This window comes from Vulpes vulpes, chromosome 11 (assembly GCF_048418805.1).
Source record: "Vulpes vulpes isolate BD-2025 chromosome 11, VulVul3, whole genome shotgun sequence".
Lineage (NCBI taxonomy): Eukaryota > Metazoa > Chordata > Mammalia > Carnivora > Canidae > Vulpes > Vulpes vulpes.
Genome location: NC_132790.1, coordinates 8,950,131 through 8,975,263, shown reverse-complemented (window position 1 = coordinate 8,975,263; position 25,133 = coordinate 8,950,131). Strand labels below are relative to the sequence as shown.

The 25,133-nt window shown below is 40.2% G+C and overlaps 2 protein-coding genes across 6 annotated transcripts in view; one reads left to right on the top strand and one right to left on the bottom strand.

Moving 5' to 3' along the window:
* The window catches only part of HPS5 (HPS5 biogenesis of lysosomal organelles complex 2 subunit 2), a 44,408-nt gene extending 35,610 nt beyond the window's left edge, over window positions 1-8,798 (bottom strand). For 2 of the 5 annotated variants that reach the window (XR_003233390.2, XM_025988185.2), the window contains exons 1-3: window positions 8,363-8,787; window positions 7,780-7,995; window positions 2,172-2,335 (exon numbers count right to left, since the gene is read on the bottom strand). Coding sequence is in view for 2 of the 5 variants with exons in the window: in XM_025988185.2 (XP_025843970.2) it covers window positions 2,172-2,279 (108 nt within the window). In the remaining 3 variants the exon portion in view is untranslated. Of the gene's footprint in view, window positions 1-2,171; window positions 2,336-7,779; window positions 7,996-8,362 lie in introns of all 5 variants that reach the window. The other 3 variants (XM_025988184.2, XM_072725452.1, XM_072725451.1) reach the window with 3 other exon arrangements.
* Window positions 8,720-25,133, top strand: part of GTF2H1 (general transcription factor IIH subunit 1) — a 36,988-nt gene continuing 20,574 nt past the window's right edge. Inside the window, exons 1-7 of the mRNA XM_025988187.2 lie at window positions 8,720-9,007; window positions 16,139-16,307; window positions 19,466-19,658; window positions 20,420-20,585; window positions 21,450-21,543; window positions 23,113-23,262; window positions 23,398-23,477. Coding sequence (XP_025843972.1) covers window positions 16,154-16,307; window positions 19,466-19,658; window positions 20,420-20,585; window positions 21,450-21,543; window positions 23,113-23,262; window positions 23,398-23,477 — 837 coding nt within the window. The 5' untranslated portion in view covers window positions 8,720-9,007; window positions 16,139-16,153. The remainder of the gene's footprint in view (window positions 9,008-16,138; window positions 16,308-19,465; window positions 19,659-20,419; window positions 20,586-21,449; window positions 21,544-23,112; window positions 23,263-23,397; window positions 23,478-25,133) is intronic.

The window sequence follows — 25,133 nt, the reverse complement described above, 5'->3', positions numbered from 1 at the left end:
CTAAAATCAAAAACACAAGAAACGAGTGCTGGTAAGGATATGGAGAAAAGGATCCCTTTTGCACTGCTGGTGGGAATAAAAACTGGTACAGCCACACTGGAAAACAGTACAGAGATTACTCAAAAAATTAAAAACAGAACTATTCTAGGACCCAGTAATTGCTCTACTGGGTATTTACACAAAAGATACAAAAACACTAATTCAGAGGGATACATACACCCCCATGCTTACTGCAGCATTATTCACAACAGCCAAACTATGGAAGTAGCCCAAGTGTCCACCAATAGATGAATGGATAAAGAAAAGCTGGTATATATCTACAATAGAATATTATTCAGCCATAGGAAAAGAATGAAATTTTGCCATTTGCACTGACATAGATGGAGCTAGAGAGTATAAGGCTAAGCAAAATAAGTCAGAGGAAGATAAATACCATATTGATCTCACTCATGTGAAATTTAAGAAACAAAACAAACAAGCAAAGGAAAAAAAGAGAGAAACCAAGAAATAGACTTTTTTTAGAGGGGGAGGGAGGGACAGGGGAGAGAGACAGAAAGTATCCCAAGCAGACTCCATGCTCAGCATGGAGCCCAATGCGGAACTGGATCCCACAACCTTGAGATCATTTTTGAGCCGAAATCGAAAGCTGGATGCTTAACTGAATAAGCCACCCAGAAGCCCCAAGAAACAGACTCTTAACTATAGAAAATAAACTGATGGTCACTGGAGGGGAGGACGGGAATGAGGGAAATAGGGGATGAGTATTTAAAAAGTAGGGATCCCTGGGTGGCGCAGCGGTTTGGCGCCTGCCTTTGGCCCAGGGCGCGATCCTGGAGACCCGGGATCGAATCCCATGTCGGGCTCTCGGTGCATGGAGCCTGCTTCTCCCTCTGCCTTTATCTCTGCCTTGTCTCTGCCTCTCTCTATATATATGACTATCATAAATAAATAATAAAAATTCAAATTCCTTCTAAAAAAAAATAATAAAAAAAATAGTATATTTATGATGAAAAATAAAAATTTTAAATAAATAAACAACAAACCCAGGGAGGGGTTAGAAAAAGAAAAGAAAGCCTTTGCTTATGGCCCCATCTTTCCTGCTTGAGATGCAAATGGAAATATCAAGACTGGAGCCAGGACACCTACCTTGCAACTGTGACTAAAACCCAATATATGGATGATGGTAGAATAGGAAAGATGGGAGAACCTGATATTTCAAGTGGTATTATTGGGCTACTACACTAAACCTAGAAACACTAGCCTCCAACAAGGTTATAAACACCTATACTGGTTAAGCCATACTATACCAGGTAGGATATCTCATAATCTGCAGTTAAAAAAACAGTCTAACTGAAATCAACCCTCATGATTGTTCCTCCTATCAATTTGCTTATTACGTTCTATACTTTCGCTTAGAGGCTAGAAAAGTACTTGGATGGGGGAGCAGAAGTATAAAAACAAAATTATTTTGGAATTGATTATAAGATTTTGTTCTTCACCATGTCATTCCTGAGTTTATCAGAAGAACTCGGGGCTTGAAGGGAGTATATATTTCTTTCCACAGAGCTAAGAACTTTTGCTCTGTTCTCTAAAATGGAGGGTACATCAAACTCCTTGTTTTGGAATGAGCTTGGTATATCTGCAGTGGTTCATGTTGCTTAAAATATAACACGGTATACTCATTTATACTGCTTTATTTTCAACCAAATACCTGACTTTCTGAAAGAAAAAAAAAAAAAGATTATTGTGAAGGGAAAAAAATTCAGCAATCAGTATCATGGTTTCCAAGGATGAGAAAAAAAAATTCAAATGATAGCTCAAAAAGTAAATCAAGAAAGAGCTACAGGAGTGCCTGGGTGGCTCAGTTGTTGAAGCATCTGCCTTCCACTCAGGTCATGATCCCAGGGTCCTATGGCTGAGTCCCTCATGGGCTCCCTGATCAGCAAGGAGTCTGCATCTCCCTCTCCCTCTGCCTCAGCTTGTGCTTTCCCCCTCCCAATAAATAATTTTTTTTTAAAGGGGGGGTATGAACATGGTATCTATGTATAAGGTACTACTAGCACAGTAAAGAACACCCAAGATTCCATTGAACATAAAGAACTAGAGGGGAGGGAGCATACGTCACAGAGCACATAAAATACACAAATATGAGCAAGGATCAAGAAATTCACCTTCAGACGACTGGAGTCCAGCCTCAGGGCTGAAAGTAATGGATCCAGAGACTCAAACTCTGCAAGAACATGGCTGTAGGACTCCGGTATCACTGGCACAAAAGTCATTTAGCTGGAAAGTTGAAACTATGTTGAGTGACAGACACAGTATTCCTGAATAAAACCTGCAAAAAATATAATTTAAGAAGCTCTTAAAAAAAAAAAAAAAAAAAAAAAAGAAGCTCTTCACTCAGCATGCATTTAATGGATATATGCAGAACAGAGAGAAACATGAGAAAGGGATAAGGATCCTTACGCTATATTTAGCATCCAGGTGGAAAGAAAATACATATAAGCAATATTATTATATGCAACCATCAGCTTGTACCATATCATTCCTTGACTCTGAAAGGAATGAAAAGGAATAAGAATACAAGACAGCAAATGCTAAACACCCTATGAAGACTCTGTAAACTAACACAAGAGCTTATCTGTTCTGCAACTCTCAAGTGTACATTTTTGTCAAATTGCACCCTTTCAGAAAAGAGATAAAATTTTAAAAAATTCTTACCCATCAACTTTAACTTTTCTCAATCTTTATAACATGCCAATTAAGAATAAAAGCAAACGCTAAAGAAAAATTTAGAAACAACTGTTTTTTAAAATATTTTTCTCAGAGCTACAAGTACCTACTAATTCATTTACTCATCAATTAGGTATTTATTGTCACCAGCTAAACCCCAAGGCCTGACCTTTACTTATCAACTGTTTGTTCCCATTAACCTCCCACATTCTCCTTTAAGCTCTTCTTCACAGCTCATCTCTTCACTCAGGCAAAAGACCTGAGGGCCTAATATCCTGTGATGGAAACCAAAACTACCCCTCCAGCAGTAAGGACTGCCTGGATAGGAGCTTGGGCGGCCCAGACCACCCAGACCAGTTTGAGCTCAACTCCCGATTCAGACCTGTGCAGATGGACTGTGGAGCAACCAGTTACCTGCACCTTATTACCATACTAAAATCTCCACCCAAGGAGCAGCACAAGCCTCCTTTACATAACATACAACGTACAGATGAGCAGGTTTCCTTAGGGCACACGCGCAACCTTATGCCCACCTCTACAAGCCATGACAAGGCTCCCCTATCTAAATATGCATCCTGACCGTAAATAAAAGAAATCCACTCGCCCTTGCTCGGGGAGTCACAGCTTTGGAAATTATTCCCCATGATCTCCTTATCTGCTGCAAATAAAGTTTTCCTTACACAGCAATTCTATCTAGTGTGTTTTTACCTCCGACTCACAGGAGTGAACTCGTGTTTGTTAGGTTACAATAGCACCAACTTGTGCATTGTTCTAGATGCAGAGATAAAACAGAGGATAAAACAAAGTCCTAACATTCATGGAGCATACTTCCCAGGGGCAAAACACACATAAACTTAGGATGCTTTTTTCTTGCACAGATACAATATAGCCTTATTTCTTATTCATTATACTGTTCTTAATACAGCTTGATCTCTGAAAAGACAATAGTATTTCAAGAAAAACAACAACAAATCTTTAGTAGTCCCACACTCAAAGTATTTGAGAATTCCAGGGTGCCTGGCTGGCGTGGAGTGTGTGACTTGACCTCAGGGTTGTGAGCTTGAGCCCCACTCTGGGTGTAGAGATTAACCAAAAGTAACATCTTTCAGGGCACCTGGGTAGATCAGTCAGTTAAGCCTATGCCTTTGGCTCAGGTCATGAACCTAGGGTCCTGGGACCACACTCAGTTTGGCTCCCTGCTAGACTTCTTGCTCAGTGGGGAATCTGCTTCTTCTTCTCCTCGTTCTGCCCTCCCCGTCTTATGAGCTCTCTCTCTGAGAGAGAGCCAAAGAGAAAACAAGGTAAGGAGGGGCAGAGGGAGAATGAGAAACAAGCAGACTCCCCACCCAGGGAGGAGTCCAACGTGGGGCTTGATCCCAGGACCCTGAAATCGTGACCTGAGTCGAAGGCAGCTGTTTAACTAACTGAACCACCCAGACACCCCTCAATAAAATATTTTCAAAAATAAATAAATAAATGAAATCTTTACCAAAAAAAATTTTTGAGAATTCCTAACCCCCAAAAAATCTCATTCTTCTCACTCATTCATTTTATTGGGTTCCTAGTAAAATATGAGGCACAGCGGTAGGAACAAGACAAATAAAATAATTCCAGAAATCAGTCACTTTATAAATAGGGAGAAAAAGAACACACACCTCTCATAAGGGAGACATAAGAAAAGTGCTATGTTGGAACTTACAGAAGAATCACATTGAGTTAAATGGAACCACAGAAAACTTAAGGGAAGTAGCACTGGAGCTGAGTAGGCTTTTATCAGAAGAAATAGGAAAAGGGCAGCAACAAGCAAAAATATAGAAGATACATGTGAAAAATATGAGTTTTGTCTTTGATTGGAACACAGGATACAAGGATGGAATAATGAAGGATAAAAGCAGAATAGTAACTCAGCATAAGGTATGAAACACTCTGAATTTAAAACCAAAGAAAATGAAGATATTTTACTTTGGTAGGCAACAGGGACGCCTGGGTGGCTCAGTGGTTGAGCATCTGCCTTCAGCTCAGGTCATTATCCCAGAATTCCAGGACAAGTCCCACACTGGGCTCCCTGTGGGGAGCCTGCTTCTCCCTCTGTCTATGTCTCTGCCTCTCTTGTGTCTCTCATTAATAAATAAAATCTTTAAAAGAATACTAATAATTTGGTATGCAACAGAAAGGCAACAGAAGGATTTGGTACCAGGCAATCACAATTTCTGTGAAATGCTGTGAGCACAACTGGAAAACAAAGACTTGAGAAAAGTGTTGGGTGGTAAGGAAGTAGAGATAAGACCTGCCAATTACTCAAGAAACCTGGTGGAAAAGAAAACCTCTCTTGACTTTTTTTTTTTTTTGAGATTTATTTATCTGAAAGGTGGGGAGTGGCAGAGGGAGAAGCAGGCTTCAAGCAGACACCCCACTGAGTGAGGAGCCAAGAAGTGGGGCGCCATCCCACAACCCATGAAATCCTGACTTGAGCTGAAAACAAAGAGTCCGACACTTTAACCAACTGAGCCATCCAGACATCCCCCCCCCCTTTTTTTAAGGTGTTCTTTATTTATTCACAAGAGAAACAAGGAGAGAGAAACAAAGACATAGGTAGGGGGAGAAGCAGGAGCCCCATACGGGACTCGATCCCAGAACCCTGGGATCATGCCCTGAGCCAAAGGCAGACAGATGCTCAACTACTGAACCACTCAGGCATCCCTCTCTTGACTTTCTAACCAGGAGAGACTCAAACAGATTTGCATGCAGTAAGAGACTTCAGAATGAAAAGGACTGAAGATACAAGAAAAAAGATAAAACCATAGTATAAAATCCTAAAGAAGACAGAAAGGAATGACATCAAGACCACAGTGTCTTATTCTTCTATTTGTGATCCTAAGTTCTGAGGTGGATAGGCCATCTGGCCTTGATCTCAGTATCCTACAAATTATAATTAAATGAGGTAAAAAAGAAACTAGCAAGTTTCTATTTTTCTAAAAAAAGATTTAATAGGAAATGAGAATGAAAAAAAAAAACCAGCATAAGCAATGTTACTTAAGAGAAGTTGCAGAGTGATGGTGTTAGGCCAACTGCAAATTTATACTTTATATTTATTCTCTTCCTTTAATATTGAAATCTGATCACTTAGAGCTTTTACTAATTATTTCTAATTGTGTCTTCTGTAGTTTATGGGAGCAAGTTTACTTCTTCCAAAGTAACCCTTCAGTATTTGAAAAGTGTTATCAGGTCTTATAAAAATTTAACATTTTGAATTCTTCTATCATTTGTGACATGACAATTTCCAAATTCTTCTCTATTCTTGTCACCCTTCTACACAGGTGATTTAGTTTGCCTGAAAATATGTTGTCTAGAAATGAACATAATACTTAAATAGTTGAGGGCAGCTCGGGTGGCTCAGCGGTTTAGCGCCGCCTTCAGCCCAGGGTGTGGTCCTGGGGCCCAGGGGAGTCCCAAGTCAGGCTCCCTGCATGGAGCCTGCTTCTCCCTTGGCCTGTGTCTCTCATGAATAAATAAATAAAATATTTTTAAAAAAATACTTAAGTAGTTGAATAACAGAGACTAGAAACATCAACTTCCTTGATCTGGACACTAAGTTTCTATATTACAACCTAAAATAATATCTAGTCTTTTTTTTTTTAATTTTTAAAAAGATTTTATTTATTCATGAGAGATACAGAGAGAGGCAGAGACACAGGCAGAGGGAGAAGCAGGCTCCCCGCAAGGAGCCCAGTGCAACTTGATCCTGGGCCCAGGATCATGTCCTGAGGCAAAGGCAGATGCTCAACCACTGAGCCACCCAGGTGCCCCTCATCTGATGTTTTTAAAGTGGCCATGTCACTGAAACCCAAAGAAATTTTCACATAAAATTAATATGCTCTTCCTGGCTAGTACTTCCATAAGATAGAATTGAGCTCAACCTGAAATCTGGTATTAATCAACTGTGACAACGTATATAAAAAATACTTACACATTTAAATTCTCTGTAAAAACAACAGAATGTTGACAATTGTTAAAAATGGGTTCTGAATACATGGGGGGGGGTTCATTTTATTATCCCATATACTTTTGCCTATGTTTGAAATTTTCCATGACACTTTCTTAAGTACATACTTTTTTAGAAAACTTATTTATTTGAGAGAAAGAGAGCCTCCGAGTGCAGGGAGGTGTAGAAGGAAAGAATCTCAAGCAGATTCTGTGCTGATCCTGAGAGGGGGCTGGATCCTGCTACACCCAGATCATGCATAACCTGAGCTCAAATCAAGAGTCTGGGGATCCCTGGGTGGCTCAGCGGTTTGGTGCCTGCCTTTGGCCCAGGGCACGATCCTGGGGTCCCAAGATCGAGTCCCACATTGGGCTCCCGGCATGGAGCCTGCTTCTCCCTCCTCCTGTGTCTCTCCCTCTCTTTCTCTCTCTCTTTGTATCTATCATGAATGAATAAATAAATAAATATATCTTAAAAAAAAAAAAAGTCTGACACTCAACCAACAGAGCCACCCAGGCGGTCCTTTATGTACATATTTTTGAAAAGAAATGTCTGCAAGGTGTATGAGTTAAGTGTCTGCCTTTGCCTCTGGCTGGGGTCATGACCCCAGGGTCTGGGATCGAGCCCCACCTTGTGGGGCTCTCTGCTCAGCGGGGAGCCTGCTTCTCCGTCTCCCTCTGCCTGCAGCTCCCCTTGCTTGCTTGTGCGTTCCCCGCTGTCAAATAAATAAAAATCTTTAAAACAAATAAAAAAATAAAGAGAAATCTCTGTTCAAACCTTCAAAAGTTCCCCTTCTTACATAATCTACTTTAACCCTACTTCTTCTTCCAGCCTCACTTTCCCCTTTATATCCTTTTTTTTTTTACAACTATACCAAGTTATCTTTTGTTCCTCTTTCATTGCATAAAACTTTGTCCCTCCACGATTTAAGACATACCGTGTTTTGTTTTTTTCTGAATTCTTATTCCCTAGCGAAACTCTACCTTCTGCAAAGCTGTTAAGCCTTGCACGCCTCTAGGCTGGCAAAAAAAACTAAACAAAAGAAGGTGGCTCTAGATGCTTACCAGTCAGTGGGACGAGGGGCTTGGCTTGCCCACGGTTGACAGAACTCCGCCGAGGCAGCACTGAGACTGGGATCCACTCCTCCTAAGTCCAAATCCAATCTACCTTTCCACTTCCACGCGTCACTTGATTACATGAACGAGTCGTAGCGTTTGGAGGCTTTTCTCATCATCCTAGTGCTCCTCATAAGCAAACCCCACAGCGTTCTCTTTCTCCCACTAGCCACGATGGAAGGAAGGAGGGAGGGAGAGAGAAGGAAGCACAAGGAAAAATCAAAAACACTACGCGAAGGGTAAGACCTTCCTAGCCAGAAAGTATTAATCGGAGAACTCTTCACCTTGGAGAAGTCGCAACCGACTCCTACAGACGCCGTGCATTCGGCACGCTTCTGTACCCGCGGCTGCACAGTCCCTGCGCACAAGCAGCGACTCCTGGAGTCGCACCTCCCGGTAGCCAGGGTTTCCAAGCCGGGCGCACCGACCAGCAGCACGGGGGTCTCGGCCCCGCTTCCCCGTCTCCAGGCCGGCAGCCCGCAAGCCTCAGTACATCAGACCCGCTCTCGCGGCCGGTCGCCGAAACACTCACCGAGCACCCAGCAGCAGTAGAGACACCCGAGACGCAACTGAGAGCTTCGCCTGAGTCCTTCCTTCTCCCTCTCCGCGCCTCCCCTCCCTGGCTTACGTCATCCACAGGCGCCGAAGACGCGCGGACAGCGCTATTAACGGCACTTCCTTGTCACGTGACGGGTTACGCCCCCTGCTTGCGCGTGGTCCCTCCCCCTCCGGCCGCGGTCGCAATTACGCTCCCTGCGGCCTGCAGTCCCCTGGCTGCTGCCGGCCGAAGACGCAACGCCAACCGGGACCGGAGGACCCTTAGGCTAAAGGGGTGAGACAGCCAGGACCCCGGGACCTTTCACAGCTTAAGGCCGGCGAAAGGAAATGAAACAGGCGGGAACCGGCGGGGGAGGGAGGGAACGAGCGGAAGGTGTCATGGCGGCCGCGCTCTGGGTCACGTGCCCGGCAGGCCCGCCTCCGCGCTTCCGGTCACGTGCCCCTCAGAGTCCTCGCAGCCAGCGATGGAGGCGAGACCCCCCAGTAACAGAGGCGGTGGCGACGGCGGTGGCTCCTGGGTTCCAGCGTCTTCCCGGCAGCGTCTCTAAGAAGCGCGGCGGAACTCGACCCGATCCAGCCCGGTTACTTACTTCCTGCCCGGGGCCGTAGCTCCCACCTGGTAAGTTTAGAGCGAAGAATGGGGGTGGGTGAGCGGGTGGGCGAGGAGCTGACAGGCCGGGGGCCGCAGGTCGGCGCGGATTCTGCCCCTTTTCCCTGTGTCCCCGTTGCCGTCGCCACAGCTCCTAAGCTTGCCGTTTCGGTCGCCGTTTATTGTCCTGAAGCGGGGGGGGGGGGGGCGGATAATCGACACCCCCCCCTCCATCTGGCCTGTAGGAAGCCTGCCCCGTTACTAAGAGCAGGGACTCCCAGATTCACCCGAAGCCGCCGGGATCAGACTTGGCTCCTGAGGAGGAGGACGTGGAGGCCTCCGCCTGACAGAGGAGCCATTCCCGTTAGGAAATAGGCTAAGCCTTTCGGTTTCTGTAGGAGAACAGCTTCCACCGTCGTGCCCGCACTCCTTTCGCTCGACCTGTCAATCCTGCCGCTTCTTAAAACCTTCCTAGCACGTGTGCCAATCCACCCCCCACCCCCCGCTTAGTCTGTGCCCGGTGTGATCGTCCTGTAATGATAGGACAGACCACCGACCCAGGGAAGAGCATAATTATTTTATAAATTCTCCAGTGTTCTCAGAGACAGAACCGACTAAGGGAGTCTTCATTTCCTTAAACTGACTCTTAAACGGCTATTTCGGCGTCTGTGTAGTGGGGGAGGGGAAAGAGCTATAAAAGCTTACTCTTTTGCTTGTCAGAAGACCCAATTTGAAAAACGTACAAAAACTAAGTGGTTTGAAATACACCTTGCAGTAAGTGTTAACTCTGCAAAGGAGCGCAACCATTTCATTTCTCCCCACAGATCCTTAACAGGGGAGCTCCAGTATACAAAACATAGCCCGAGGGGATTGAATTGAAGAGGGTCGAGCCCCACCCAGTCCGCCCCGCCCCCCCCCCCCCCAACAGCTTGAAAACCACTTGACTGGGCTTTGGTGAATAAGCCAAAATTGCCAACCCTAAAGTAGGTTTTTAAATGAAGAACAAATGAAGTCACAACAGAAGGGAAGATAATCTCTGGTTATCAGGCCTATGGCTTGCAGAAGGACGGGGCTCTAGAGAGAACTTTGTACCTTTTAGCAAGCAGACCTAAATCCGTCATTTGGGAAGGAGGGTGAGATAATTTAGGGCCATTAAACCTGTTCTTTTGCCCTCACTCCGCTGACATTTAGCAGTGCAGCAGATTGAAAGTTTGAGTTTCTCTCGGGCGGTGTTAAATACATGCGGTAGTGCACATGTAAGTGAGCCACGCAGATGTGGGGAGGGCTCTTTAAAGATCCTGGGAAGATGGGTACAGAGAGGAATCAGTTTAATAAACCAGATCATCAGCTTCCTGCATGTACTGCCCTGGAGGCATAGATCTTCTCCCTGCTGGTTTCTCTTTACAACTTTTAGACCTGCTTTTCTGTGCTACTGGGTTTTTTCCCCTGCTATCAGAATGAGCTTTTTTGCATCTTAACCCCGTATTTCTACTTCATGGATACTGCTGCTAGAAATATCTTGTGCTCTTCCTCTTTTCTTAGTCTGCTTTCAATGTGGGAGTAGTAGGCATCCAACTAATAAGTCTCTCCCTTCTCCACTTTGATTACCAACTGATTGCTCTTTCAATTTTGATATTGCACTCTTGTCAGCATGCAGTATTTATTAGTGAACATGAGCATACATTTCCTTCTGTCTTGTGTCTCTGTCGCATTTTCCTCCTGCCTCTCCCTGCACTGCTGTAAAATGAAAAAGTGCTTGGTCTCAAAATTGCTACATCGGTTATTCCCCTTAATAGCTTCATTGTGTTTGTAACTTTCATTAAAATGGTAAATTTTGTTCACTTTTTACATAATTCCAAGGTCCTATTCCCTGTAATGCTGAATTGTTAAAATTTTTTTGGATTGCCTCATAGCAAGCAGCATTCCAGATCTCCATTTTGTATGCTGGCAGATAAAGCAGCTGTCTCTAATAATAATCCTCTTTTTAGGGGGTGATATGGAGTTTTTATTTCACTTGTTGTCCTTGTTTCTGCCCCATTTATCTCTGCACATTAGAAAAGAGATGTGATTTAAAGGTTTCTGTTGATCAGTTTCAATTTTTTTCTATCTCTGTTTCCTTCTAAGCCAGTTACTGGAATCTCTGAAGAATGATACTGTAATCTCTGAGTAGAGAGCTGTAATGCTTCCTGGAGTTTATTTAAGGATATATGTGCAAAGATGTTTTATGTCTTACCAAGCTGGTGTTCTTTTAATAACAGATCTTAAATAGATGTCACAGGTATTTGTTACACTCTTCATACAGGCCAAATATGTTACTGGGTGCTGTATTGCAGTGAATACAACACATGCATCCTCTTCCCTTTGTGAAGCTCATAGTCTGTCGGGGAGACAAACATTAAAAGAATTACTTTAGAAATTAATTGTAGTGTGGTAAGTGCTATCAAGAGAAGAACAACAGAAAGTCTTGCCTAGTAATTTTGAAACCTAGAATAGACCCAAAAAAATGACTAAAAGCCAGTTGATAGGAAAGGAGGAGAATGTGCAAAGGCTCAGAGCAGGCATGTATAGTTTCAAGCAAATGTTTAACTACAAATGAATTAATGCCTTTACTGGAGGATCTTGCTAATTTAAAGAAGTCTTGTGGCAGATAATTTCGTAAAGTAAATAATCTTTTGAGTGGGGCACTTGGGTGGCTCAGTTGGTTGAGTGTCCAACTCTTGGTTTTGGCTCAGGCCATGATCTCAGGATCCTGGGATTGAGCCCTGCGTCCAGCTCTGTGCTCAGCAAGGAGACTACTTGTTCTTTTCCTTCTCCCTCTGGTCCTCCCCCTGCATGTACGCTCTCACTCTTTCTCTCGAATAAATAATAGAATATTTTTTTAAAAATATTTGTAAGTAAACCTAGATCTTCAAGCTAATTTGCTTAAATGGAACTAACCAATATTTTTCATAAGCAAAATATTCTGTGACTTTTACAGAGTTTTACTGGAAAGAAGTTTTGCTACCCAAGATGTCACCCTCAAGAAAAATCTGGAAGTCACATAAGGCATTGTAGGATATCCCCACTGGGTCTATTAAACTTTCTAAAACTGGTCCTTGTACAATTATCAGAGGCGCAATAGATGTACAAGGAAATTTGCCAAGCAAGTTAGCTGTGAGACAATTGACTAGTCATCCCAATGTTCAATTACTTATCTCTGATTCATTTTTTATGTTCTCTCAAGTGGATTTTTTGATATAAATGGTTTTACATGCTAGTGACTGACTCTCACGGTTCTCTCCATCTGATTTATTCTCCATTTTACATTCTGTCTTCACTCTTCTTTTCTTTCTTACCTTCTCATCTCAGAAAGTTTTTCTGTTCTTTTCCAAAGCTAGCACTTTTTATTTGTGCCTATAAGCACAGTTAATTGCTTGATCAGCTGTCCTTGCTCACTGCTTTTCTCTGTATATGGACATACTTATAATTATTTGCTTTCCCCCCGTCCACAAAGCCTCCCCCTCCTATCTTTTAGATTTTAATTCATGCTTCCTAAAACATGTGTATGTAATTACACTATAGCATAATTTCAGATAGTACAGACTTTTTTATTGGTATTATGTTTATTATAAGTATAAAAATTAATGTTAAGTTCTATACATGTTATGAAATTTTCTTGGTACATTAAGTTAATAAAAAAATAAATTGGGGGCGCCTGGGTGGCTCAGTCAGTTACATGTCTGCCTTTGTCTCAGGTCATGATTCTGGGTTCCTGGGTATAAGCCCCAACATTGCGCTCCTGCTCCTGCTCCTGCTCTGTAGAGAGCCTGCTTTTTCTCCCTCTGCCCCTTCTCCCTGCTGTGCTCTCATTCGCTTGGTGTCTCTTTCAAATGAATAAATAAAAAATCTTTGGAAAAAACCCAATAAATTAATAAATATTACAGAAATTTCAAAAATAACAGTTGTTTTCTTACAGTAATAGTCCTATTTTTCCCATGTTACTTTATATACCTCTGGTTTGATAGGGAACAAATTCTTGGAAAGATTTTTTTTTAATAACTACCTTTCTCATTGCAAAATATGTATTATAGCTAACCCAGAAAACAAAAAGAACATTCAAGTCGTCTGTAATCCCATCACCCATAGGTAACCACTATGAAGATGGGTGTATATTTATCCAGTCATATATTATTTGCAAAACAGCATGGTGGAACTCTAAGGTCAGACTGACCCAAATTCAGACCTAGCTATTTCTTTGATGCTTTGGGAAGGCATGTTGATTTTTTTTTTTTTTTTTTTTTTTTTTTTTAGACCCAGTTTCCTTTATCTGCAGAATGAAACTAATAATAGAACCCACCTGGGGATTGTTAACTAGGGATTGAATGAGATAATACCTATAAAGAACTTAGCCCAGTGCTTCACACATAACATTAAGCATGGAGTACTTTCATTTTTTGATTTAAGTTCTGCACTCAATGTGGGGTTTGAACTCATGACCCTGAGATCAGGAGTTGCATGCTCTACCAACAGAGCCAGCCAGGCTCCCTGCATTGAGTACATTTTACTAAATTTTTAAAATTTAATAATATGAAATCAAACTACATGCTTTTCCCCCCTTTTTTGATTACCTGTGTCTTTTCATGTCATTAGTCTTTTAAAACAGTTAAACAGTGGTTTTTCAAATTTTTTAAGCAGCAGTAACTCTAATCAAAATCTTAGGAGGATATCAAATAAATAAATTAGTTAAAAGGTGGTATTAAGAACGTTAGCCTCTGTCATGTTTATTTTATAGAAATCCAAACTGAAGATTGTTAACATGGGGAAGTATTTTCAATGGCAAGTGAAAAATGAGTTAATTAATCTCCACCTGCATGACTCAACAGCATCTCACACTCTTCATGTCCAAAACTGAATTCCTGGTCTTCACTTTCAAACCTGTTCTTCCTTTTAAATTTTTTCTGTAAATGGCGCACTGTACTCATGTCAGTAGGGATTAGGAGTGGGGTATGAGCAAGCGCTGTGACACCTTCAGTACTTGCAGTGTCTATTCATCCTTCTTCAGTATTCCTCCTTGTCCCTTCCTCTCCATTCTTGATGCCACCAGCCTGGTTCAGACCCTTGCTAGTCCTTTTAAGTATCTCTCATCTTGTCCACAGATGAGTTTCCTAAAATACAAATCTCTGGCCTATTCAGAAGTCCTTAGAGGTTTTTCTGTCGTCTGCCATGTATGGTGGCATTCTCCACTGTCTTAACCATCCCATTCCATATCCCACTGATCTTTATCATGAACTTTATACTACATCCAGAGCAGGCTATTTACCATTCCTAGCATCTCAGGCCTTTGCCCCAAATCGTTCTCTTTGCCTGTTTTTTTTTTTTTTTTTTTTAAGATTTTATTTATTCAGAGAGAGAGAGAGGCAGAGTCACAGGCAGTGGGAGAAGCAGGCCCCATGCAGGGAGCCCGATGCGGGACTCGATCCTGGGTCTCCAGGATCACACCCCGGGCTGCAGGCGGTGCTAAACCACTGCGCTACTGGGGCTGCCCCAGAACATTTTTTAATCTCTCTTTTGGAACTTCACACATTCTAATTTGTATACACTGATATACACATGTCTTGCTTACTAACTGAAAGCTCTTTAAAAGCAGAAATCATGGTCAGACATTCATCTTTGGATAACTCCTAGACTTACTGGTTCAGCACAAATTTATTGAATAAATGTATTCACACTGACCCTTTTTTTTTCCATTCCTCAGGTAGAGTAGCTTGTAAAGATAACTATGCAAGAGAATATTTGGCTACTCAAAATTCAGGAAATCAACAGAGAAATTAAGATTTCACTTTTTTTTCATTTCTATTTTTTATTTCTAAATTACTGCTTGAGTGAGTTTTTTAATTGTAGCTATACTTGCGGTGAGCATAACTTACTCGATTTACTGTATGAAACTAATGTAATGTGTCAAGTACTATAAAATGTTTTTTAATCCAGTCATGTTTTTCATTAATGCTAAGAGGTGATGGAAGAATTGATGGTTTCCATTATTTTTAATGCCTGCCACTCTTCCTGGTGCTTATTGCTTCTCCACTTCCAAATAGAAACGTTCCTCAATTATTTTGAATAACTGATGGCAGATCCAGTATTTCATTGTTCTCATTTGTTTTAATTAACTTCCAGGAAAAACATTTCAGTAAAGCCTCAGTTGCTCATGACAAACTTAATTTTTATGATACTTAGATATGTGGATTTCTCTAAAATTGTATTATAAGCAAATGTTTTAAAATTATACTTTAAATCATTTATTTGAGAATGAAAACTTAAAGCCGTTAACTTCATCAGAAGTGACGTATATGTGGTATCATATATGTGCTATCACTTTGCCCATCCCAGCCCATGGCAAACATTGCTATCAATCATGGCTTCTTTCCTTAAGCCCATACAACCTCAAATTCCTTTTCAGAGTCATATTCTAGAAAGCCACACTCAAGCATCTAGGATTTCAGTTGAGCATGTAAGATTCCCAGGACTGGAAGGAAGGGAGTAGAGAAAGAGGCAGACTAAAGGTGGTTTCCTAGGTAATGAATTAGTCATATACAAGTGAATCTTCCACCGAGACCAAGAGAACAATTCAGCTTAAAGATACTTGATTGTAAAAGATAGGGGAAATAGCATCTGAAGTGTTAAAAGTTTTCTTTTAAAAGCATACAGGAAGAAACTTAAACTAGGAATCAGGAGATGTGGGTGTGGTTTCAGTTCAAAGTGGTTCTGGAAAGTCACACAAATCCTTTAGCCTTTAGTTGTTTCAGCTGAAGAAAATTGAACTAAACATTCAGTAGGGTCCTAATTCTCAAGTTCCACAATTCCGCACGTAGATTAAACATATCTGTAGTCAAATCATATATTTAAGATTTAAGAATAGTATTGAGAAACTAAAAGTAAAATTGAAAATACTCTGATTAGAATACGTAGAGATGGTTTAAAAACTGCCAAGTGTCATAAAGTATATCGTGTAAATTTCACACCTGTGATAGGAGATTAAATTTGATTTTATAAGATAGTACCATACAACTCATCTTCAACTTTGAGTCACAGACATTTTTCCTCATTATTAGTTTAGGTTTAGATTTGGAAAGACTCCAGAAGTCAACAAGTATGATCCTAATTAAGATGTGAACTCTCTTTTAGCACTTCCTAGACATCATGGCAACTTCATCTGAAGAGGTTTTGTTGATTGTGAAGAAGGTGCGTCAAAAGAAGCAGGATGGAGCTTTATACCTCATGGCAGAAAGAATTGCTTGGGCACCTGAAGGCAAAGATAGATTTACAATCAGCCATATGTATGCAGATATTAAATGTAAGTCAGCTATACTAAGGTTTGATGGAATATTTGTCAGTAATTTTATAAGAAGATTGCTTATACAGTCTTTATGGGGGTTTTTATTATAGTGTCCAAAAAATAATCATGTTGAAATAATATAAAGTGGGATCACTGAATCTGTTATTCTGTAACTTGTCTTTTCCAATTAATAATAGAGTTTATATAGCTTTGAATATCTTTATTACATAAAGATCTCCACACCTACCTTCTCTTTAGGAGTTACCTAATACTCCACTGAATGGATATAGTCATGTATTTAATTAGTTTTCTGTTGAAGGGCAGTTATGAAGTTTCCTGAATTCTTTTAATGCAAACAATGCTGCAATATAGTTATGTGTGCTAATAATCTTTGTGAGGTGGTATGTATGGGATACATCACTGCAGTAGATTTACTGCTTCGGATGGTTCGTGCATTTAAAATGTTGACAGATAATGGCAGATTGGCCTTTAATAAAATTGTATGATGTAAGCAAGTTGTCTAATTAATCTTTAGTTATGTGACCATCATCTGTTGAAAAGATAGACTCACTTTTTTATTGGACTTAATAGAAATACAGAGCACAGTCTCCTTAACAAATTGTGGTATCTGAGCTGTGACCATTAATATGAATTCATTTATTTTCCTGGACGTAAAATTATTCTCCTAGATAAAATCCTGTGTAAATTTCAAGGAACGTGACACCTCAAAAAAAGACAACCTTCCACTTGCAGGTACTCAAGATATAGAAGTACTTTGTGTGTCAACAGTGGCCCTAAGGACTTACCTCAGTTTTGCTGCTGGAAGTGACCAGGATTTTCATCTACCGCCACTGAAATAACTTAGAATTTTAACTTTCAGAAGGAAATACTGTTAAAATTCATCATAATTAGGTACTGCCTAAGCTACCTGATGTTTTGTCCACTATTCATTCTGGTAATACTACCTCCTTTTAAAACTTTGTGGGAAAGTGCTTCATCGGGTTCCTCCTAGTACTCTTTTAAACTAACAGTTGTACTAGAAGAGACCCATAAATTAGGAACTGCCTCTATTAGCATTTCTCTTAAACAGGAAGCTGGTCCTGTAGCTCTCCAAAACACACACTCATTGTGATACCCACAACATACAATAGAGGAATATACCTTTCTCCTGTTTCCCGACAGTTCTTCTCTTTTTTTAATTTTTTTATTTATTCATGAGAGACACACACAGAGAGAGGCAGAGACACAGGCAGAGGGAGAAGCAGGCTCCATGCAGGGAGCCCGACGTGGGACTCGATCCTGGGTCTCCAGGATCACACCCTGGGCCGAAGGCAGCGCTAAACCGCTGAGCCACCCGGGCTGCCTCCAACAGTTCTTCTCTTATTAGGAAGGAGAGCTCATACCCAAATCCAGATCTGCACCAGATCAGTTTTCATTTTAATTTGAATATTTGAAAGAATACCCATTTCTGGAAGAAGACGTTGAGAGTTATCAATAGTAAATTACTAAGGTGAAAATCAGCAGTTAAGTTTGTTAATTAAAAAACTTAAGAAGTAGGCCTCTCAGAGGCAAAAGCCAAGATAGAGCAAGGATAAAGCAATGACTGAGAAAAGGTGCCTAGAAAGAAGTTATAGTTTTGTTTTGGAAAAATAGAATACTAGAATAGGGTGGCTGACAGTGTAAATTGCTCTGTATTGTTGTTTTCAGTAGTAAAGGTTGTTTAGGGGTTTTAATAGGTGGTTTGGGTTACAACTCTAGGCAGTTTGTTTCACACTACCAGGAGTCTCCCATTTCATGAGACAAAGCCCCTCCATCTCTCTTCCCCTGACAGAGACAAGCACTGCTATCACCATGAGGCCCACTGTTAAAGAGTACAAGTTCTCCATTATGTGGGTGTATTTTGACATTCTTCGCCTCCATTTATTATGAAAATTTTCAAAGTAACAGAAAAATTTTTAGAAATGGTACAATGCAAAAAAAAAAGGCAAAAAAACAAAAAAAAAAGAAATGGTGCAATGCATACCTATATAATCCACTTAAGATCATGTGTGCATACATTTTGCTGTAATATTTTACACCAAGAAATTTTTAATAATATCCAGAACGTTGTGACATTTCCCCAGTTGTCCCAATAACATTTTCAGTAGCAGTGATTTTTTTTTTTTAATTATATGCAATCTAGGTTCACATATGGACTTGTAGTCTCTTCAGTCTGTAGAGTGTTGCATACCACATTTGGATTATGTGTGCTTGTCTCCTCAAGGTTTTCTTTAATTTATTTGTGCAGACCTGTATTTCTCATAAACTGAGTCATTTCTACAGGCTTGATCATACTCAGGTTAAACTTTCACAGCAAGGGGATCCCTGGGTGGCGCAGCGGTTTGGCGCCTGCCTTTGGCCCAGGGCGCGATCCTGGAGACCCAGGATCGAATCCCATGTCGGGCTCCCGGTGCATGGAGCCTGCTTCTCCCTCTGCCTGTGTCTCTGCCTGTCTCTCTCTCTCTCTGTGTGACTATCATAAATAAAAAAATTTAAAAAATAAAATAAAATAGTAAAATAAAATAAAATAAACTTTCACAGCAAGAACACACATAGGTGGTGTTATTTACCTACTTTTCTGTTCCCTCAGAAAGCCCATAGTGTTAGGTTGTCCCACCCACTTTGAATGAGACTCATTAAAATTTCATCACTTGATTGAAATGGTGACCCAGATCTCTCAAATGTAAAATATATTTTTTTCTTTAAAGTTAGTAAGCCATGGGCTATGTTTTGGGAGGTTTTTTTTTTTTTAACTATGACAGATCATTTTTATTAATGTTGATTGGAGGCAGCTGTTCAGGGTAGGTTTAACTATTTATCTCTAAATAGCTGGCTCTTTAGAGATCTGCCCCATCTTGAATGGAAACAGAAGCCCTTTAGTATCTGGAGGTGGAGACAGTGGGTAAGAAGTTCCAACAAAGGATACTGAAGAAGGAAGCAGAATATATGGAATTATCTGCTCTGAATATATGGAATTATTTGAGAAGAGGGCATTTCTGCAAAAGCATTAAGATTGGAGCAGGGCAGCTGAAGCCCAAAGGAATTCTGAATCTTCTTGGGAGGAAGAAGTAGCCTATTGTAGGACAATTTCCACAGTGTGGGTGTCCTCATCTAATTTGCCTCATGCTTCTTTTTAGGCCAGAAAATCAGTCCAGAAGGAAAAGCTAAAATTCAACTTCAGCTGGTGTTGCATGCAGGGGACACAACTAACTTCCATTTTTCCAATGAAAGCACAGCTGTGAAAGAGCGAGATGCAGTGAAAGACCTTCTTCAGCAGCTGCTGCCCAAATTCAAGAGGAAAGCGAATAAAGAGCTGGAAGAGAAAAACAGGTGAAGGGAGAAAAGAATAAAGAGACCCTAGGTTCTCTCTGGTCTCTTAGTAGAGTCACACCTTGTTATTTTTTATCCCTTGTACTGCCTCAAGTATAACGTCTGATGAGGAACACAACTGGGACTCAAAGGTGCTAAGGTCCTTTCATTCCTTTTCCCAGTTTACTGCCACAGAGATGACACAAAACCATTTAGAAATATGTTTGTGAGTGAGAAACTTGAAAGAAATCACATTGTAAAAAAGTTGAGAAAGCATATCAAATGATGAGTTTCTGGTAAGATGAATTATTCCATCACCAATATTTCCAGGCCATGAGTGCTTAAGTCTCCAGGTGCTTATTAGTGGAAAAACTAATGGCCAGAAAATCTCATGCATATCCCCTCTCTTTCCCTTTCCCCTTCATCTGTGAAGGAGAATACAGTACAAATACAGACACAATGACCTCTGTATCACTAGGATACAGAGACCAATAATACCAAATCCATGCCTTCAAGGAGTTTAGTCTTTGCTTCTTCAGACTTCTACTTTTCATTTGTTCCTCCAGAAATGTTTTTTTGTTAGCTTGTTTGTTGTAATTACTAACAAATGAATTAAAAGACCTCTGCCGCTCCCACATTATAAAATGGAAGTTGAGTGTGTGTTTCATGTTGTTAAAGTCTTTTTAAAAAGTGTTAACATAAAAAAAAAAAAAAAAAAAAGTGTTAACATAAATGGTGTTTTATTCTAGAAGTTCAATATGTTCAATCTATTCTATCACCAGAATGCTGCAAGAAGATCCTGTTTTGTTTCAGCTTTATAAAGACCTTGTTGTGAGTCAAGTGATCAGCGCTGAGGAATTCTGGGCCAATCGTTTAAATGTGAATGCAACAGAGAGTTCTTCTACATCCAATCATAAGCAGGATGTTGGCATTTCTGCAGCATTTCTGGTATGTGACCCTTCTAGATTTCTGAAGAGAAAAAAAAGAAAACCCTGGTATATGTCTTAACCGTGCCATTTCTTTTGTAAAAACTAGCATTTCCTTCAAGTAAATCAGTGGATACTTTGGTATCTACAGTGTTCTTCTTTTAAAAAAATCTTTTAAAATATATGCAGTATTTATTAAATTGATACTTTTTGCCAGTTCTACTTTTTTGGTTTTTGGACTTGACCCTAACATGCTAGAAATTTATGGACTTTAATAAATAAAGAGAATCTTTCAGCAATTGGACTAGTACTTGTTTCCCCTAATTCTTTTAAATTTAGGGCTTTCTGGTACCTTTTTTTATGATTGCTATACTTAAAATTCAGAGTTAAATGTGTAATGACCATGATGTTTCAGAAGAATTAAGATTTGTAAAATGTATGTTAATGAAAAATTGGGAATGCCTTACCTGTAGAATTAGAAAGTGGGATTAATTTAATCTGTACTCTGGAAGAACCAAAGCAGTATTTATGCATTTAACAAAAAATTTGACTACCATTTATATGTTTAGCATCTTCTTGGGTGCTTAGTAGTGAACTGAATTAATAAAGTCTTTCCTAGAGAAACCAGATAGTAATTTAGTAACCAAGGTTTATAGTTTTGGTAATTCAAGGAAGCAGGTTTTACACATCAGTAAGATTAAGTGAAACCAGGTCAGGCTTCTTTGAGCCCTATCTCAGTGCCAAAAATTACAAATGAGGGACTTAATTCTGCCTGTGTTGTTTATTCAGAAAAGTCTGTTTTTCCACCTTTGTCCAGTGTCTATTATATGCTTATATATCTTCCCCCCAATATTGTAATAAATATATACATCTGGTCTTAATTTAGGCTGATGTCCGGCCCCAAACAGATGGATGTAATGGTCTGAGGTACAATTTAACCTCTGATATCATTGAGTCCATATTTAGGACCTATCCAGCAGGTAAGAATCATCAATTTTTCCACATAGTTGAAATATTTGTGTGGATGAATTCAGTAATACATCAGCGAAAAACAAAAACCTTTACCTTTATTCCTGATGAAGTACAACAAAATCTGCGAAAACATACAGTAGTTATTTTTTTATTAAGCTTTATTTAAATTTATTTAGTTAACATAATGTATTATTGGTTTCAGAGTTAGTTAGAGGTCAGTGATTCGTCAGTCTTCAGTCTTATATAATAACCAGTGCGCATTACATCCTGTGCCTTCTCTTTTATTTATTTATTTTTTTTTTTTAGATTTTATTTATTCATGAGAGAGAGGCAGAGACATAGGTAGAGGTAGAAGCAGGCTCCCTACAAGGAGCCTGATGTGGGACTCCATGGCCTGCTTAATAGTTCATTGCCCAGTTACCCCATCCCCCACCCTTCTCCCCCCCAGTGACCCTCTGTTTGTTTCCCGTGATTAAGGGTCTCTTATGGTAAAAGGATCAGTTCATTGGTATAATGACTTTCCCATTCTTTCATCAGTGGTTCTTAAACTTTATTTACCCTTCAGCATGCCTGCACAAAATGACCTACTCCAGAGGCATTAATAAATGAGTCTCTACAGCAGTAATTCAAATCATCCTTCATACTGCCTCCACAGTGACCTTTCTAACCCACAAATCATTACCTTTGCAGAAACCATCCTAAAAGTATAAATGACTTGATCCCAGCCTTAGTAATTTATGAGGTGCAGCCAAGGAGGAGAGCCACCACTTCAATTTTTTTACTGACTAAACTGTTCTCCCTCAAACCGCATGCTGTTCTCTCCCCTCACTCCCTCACCCCTGCTCCATTAGTCCTTTAGAAACATATCTCCCTTATAGGACTCAAGTATTGCCTCACTGCCACTTCTATAAAATCCTGACTTCTTTGGGCAGGTATAAGCCTCCCTTTGCTTCTATAGGGGCTTGTGTCTGTCTCAAAGAGTTGTCAGATTGTAATATAATTATTTTTGTATTTTTTTATAATAATAATGTAATTATATAGTGTTTATTATGTATCAGACACTATTCTAAGGCCTTTATATGTATTAACTCATTTAGTCATCACAAATAACCCAATGAAGTGGGTGTTCTTATACCTTCATATGACAGATGAGGAAACCAAGACACAGAGAAGTTATGTAATTTGTACAAGGTCACATAGTAATGGCAGATCTAAAATTTTAAACTCAGGCTGTTTGGCTCAAGAGACCATGCTCTTAACCTCTTGTTTATTGGACTCTGAACTTCTGGAATGTGCTGAACAGATAGTCTAGTGGGTATTGATTTTTGATATTTCTACTAAAACTATGAAACTTGTTAATGGTGCAAAATAAGATTTTGTTTGTAATTTAAGATTCATAAAGGGACTGTGTCACTTAATCTTTCAAGTTATATTTCATATTTCCAATTAGATTATGACACACAGTATATAAAGTTGAACAGTTTAATTTAGTTTTTCCATTATCCATATTTCAACTAATTTGAGAGATTTTAAGAAATGGAAATTTTGTATGTAACTATTATGTTTTTTTTCCACAGTAAAAATGAAGTATGCAGAAAATGTTCCTCACAACATGACAGAAAAAGAGTTTTGGACACGTTTCTTTCAGTCCCATTATTTTCACAGGGACCGCCTGAATACGGGGTCAAAAGACCTCTTTGCAGAATGTGCCAAAATTGATGAAAAAGGTAATCATTTCTCCCTGACACACACTAAATTTGATTTGCTGTTTTCTGGTCCTCTAGTCATAGTGCCATTAGTGAATTTTTTTATTTCTGAGGAAGGTCAGACTTGACCAATTTTTTATTTCATTGTTTTTCTAGGGTTAAAAACAATGGTTTCATTAGGAGTGAAAAACCCACTACTTGATTTGACTGCTTTGGAAGATAAATCATTAGATGAGGTAAGTAGAAGTAAAAGAATTTGTAAGAGGGGCACCTGGCTGGCTCAGTTGGTAGAGCATGTGACTCTTGGTGTAAGGGTTGTGAGTTTAAGCTTGGGCCTAGAGCCTACTAAAAAACACACACACCAAGAAAAAAAAACTTTTTTAAAAGATATATTTGAGAGAGAGACCAAGAGAGCACAGGTCAGAGGAGGGGCAGAGTGAGAGGGAGAAAGACAAGAACAAGCAGATTCCTTGCTGAGTACAGAGCCCGACACCGAGCTCCATCCTAGGACTCCAAGATGATGACCTGAGCTGAAGTCCAATGCTTAACCAACTGAGCCACCTAGGCGCCCACAAGAAACAAATTTTCGTTAAAAAGAATTTACGAGAGGGGGGATCCCTGGGTGGCGCAGCGGTTTGGCGCCTGCCTTTGGCCCGGGGCGTGATCCTGGAGACCCGGGATCGAATCCCACATCGGGCTCCCGGTGCATGGAGCCTGCTTCTCCCTCTGTCTGTGTCTCTGCATCTCTCTCTCTCTCTCTCTCTCTCTCTCTCTCTGAATAATAAATAAAATCTTAAAAAAAAAAAAATTTACGAGAGAAAACAGTCTTCAGCTGGTTTAAAAATATCTAGAGCACCTGGATGGCTCAGTCGATTGAGCATCTGCTGATGATTCGGGCCATGGTCCCAGGGTCCTCGGATCAAGCCCTGTATGGGACTTCCTGCTCAGCAGGGAACCTGCTTCTCCCTCTCCCTCTGGTATTCACCACACTTGTGCTCTCTGGCTTTCTCTCTGTCAAATAAAATAAAAATCTTAATTTAAAAAAAAAACCAACAAAATTCTTTAAAAAATTTCCTTCAGGGTAAATATTTCACATAAATATTGTTATTTGGAGTGATTTATCAGAAGTCTTGTCAGCACCATTTGCTATTAAAATCGCCTTGGAAAATTGAAAATCCTGAGTTGCTAAAACTTTTAATTTCTTTTTTTTTTAAGATATTTTTTATTTATTCATGATAGGCATAGAGAGAGAGGCAGAGGGAGAAGCAGGCTCCATGCCAAGCAGGAGCCTGAAGCAGGACTCCATCCCGGGACTCCAGGATCACGCACTGGGCCAAAGGCAGGCACTGAACCACCCAGGGATCCCCACTAAAACTTTTTTTTAAAAAGAATTTTCTAGCTCTAGCTGATTGGTACTTCTCTAAGTAATGTGAAGGCTTAAGATATTTGTGAGTCTGCTTTATTTTCTGACGTTGATCTAAAGAAATATGAGTAAATATCAATAGGCCAAGAAAAGATAACATTTTTCCATAGCCCACTATATGCCAGACCTTGAGCACACCCATGACCTTACCAGCTCTGATATGTTTCAACAGCTAGACCACCAGGTATGCACCACCTACCTCCACCTCAGAACTCCAGACTTACAGATGTATTGGTCACAGGGAAGGATGGGATCCCTTCCCCTGTCTTCTAGGCTAGAAGCCTGCTTTCCTCAATTATTCTTCTTTATACTCAGATTTTCATTTTCTTACCTTTCTTTTGGCTCCTCTTCTGCTGGCCATATACACATGCTTAAACCTTCCAAACTTTTCTTTTTCTAAACTTTTCCTGGGGATCCCTGGGTGGCGCAGCGGTTTGGCGCCTGCCTTTGGCCCAGGGCGCGATCCTGG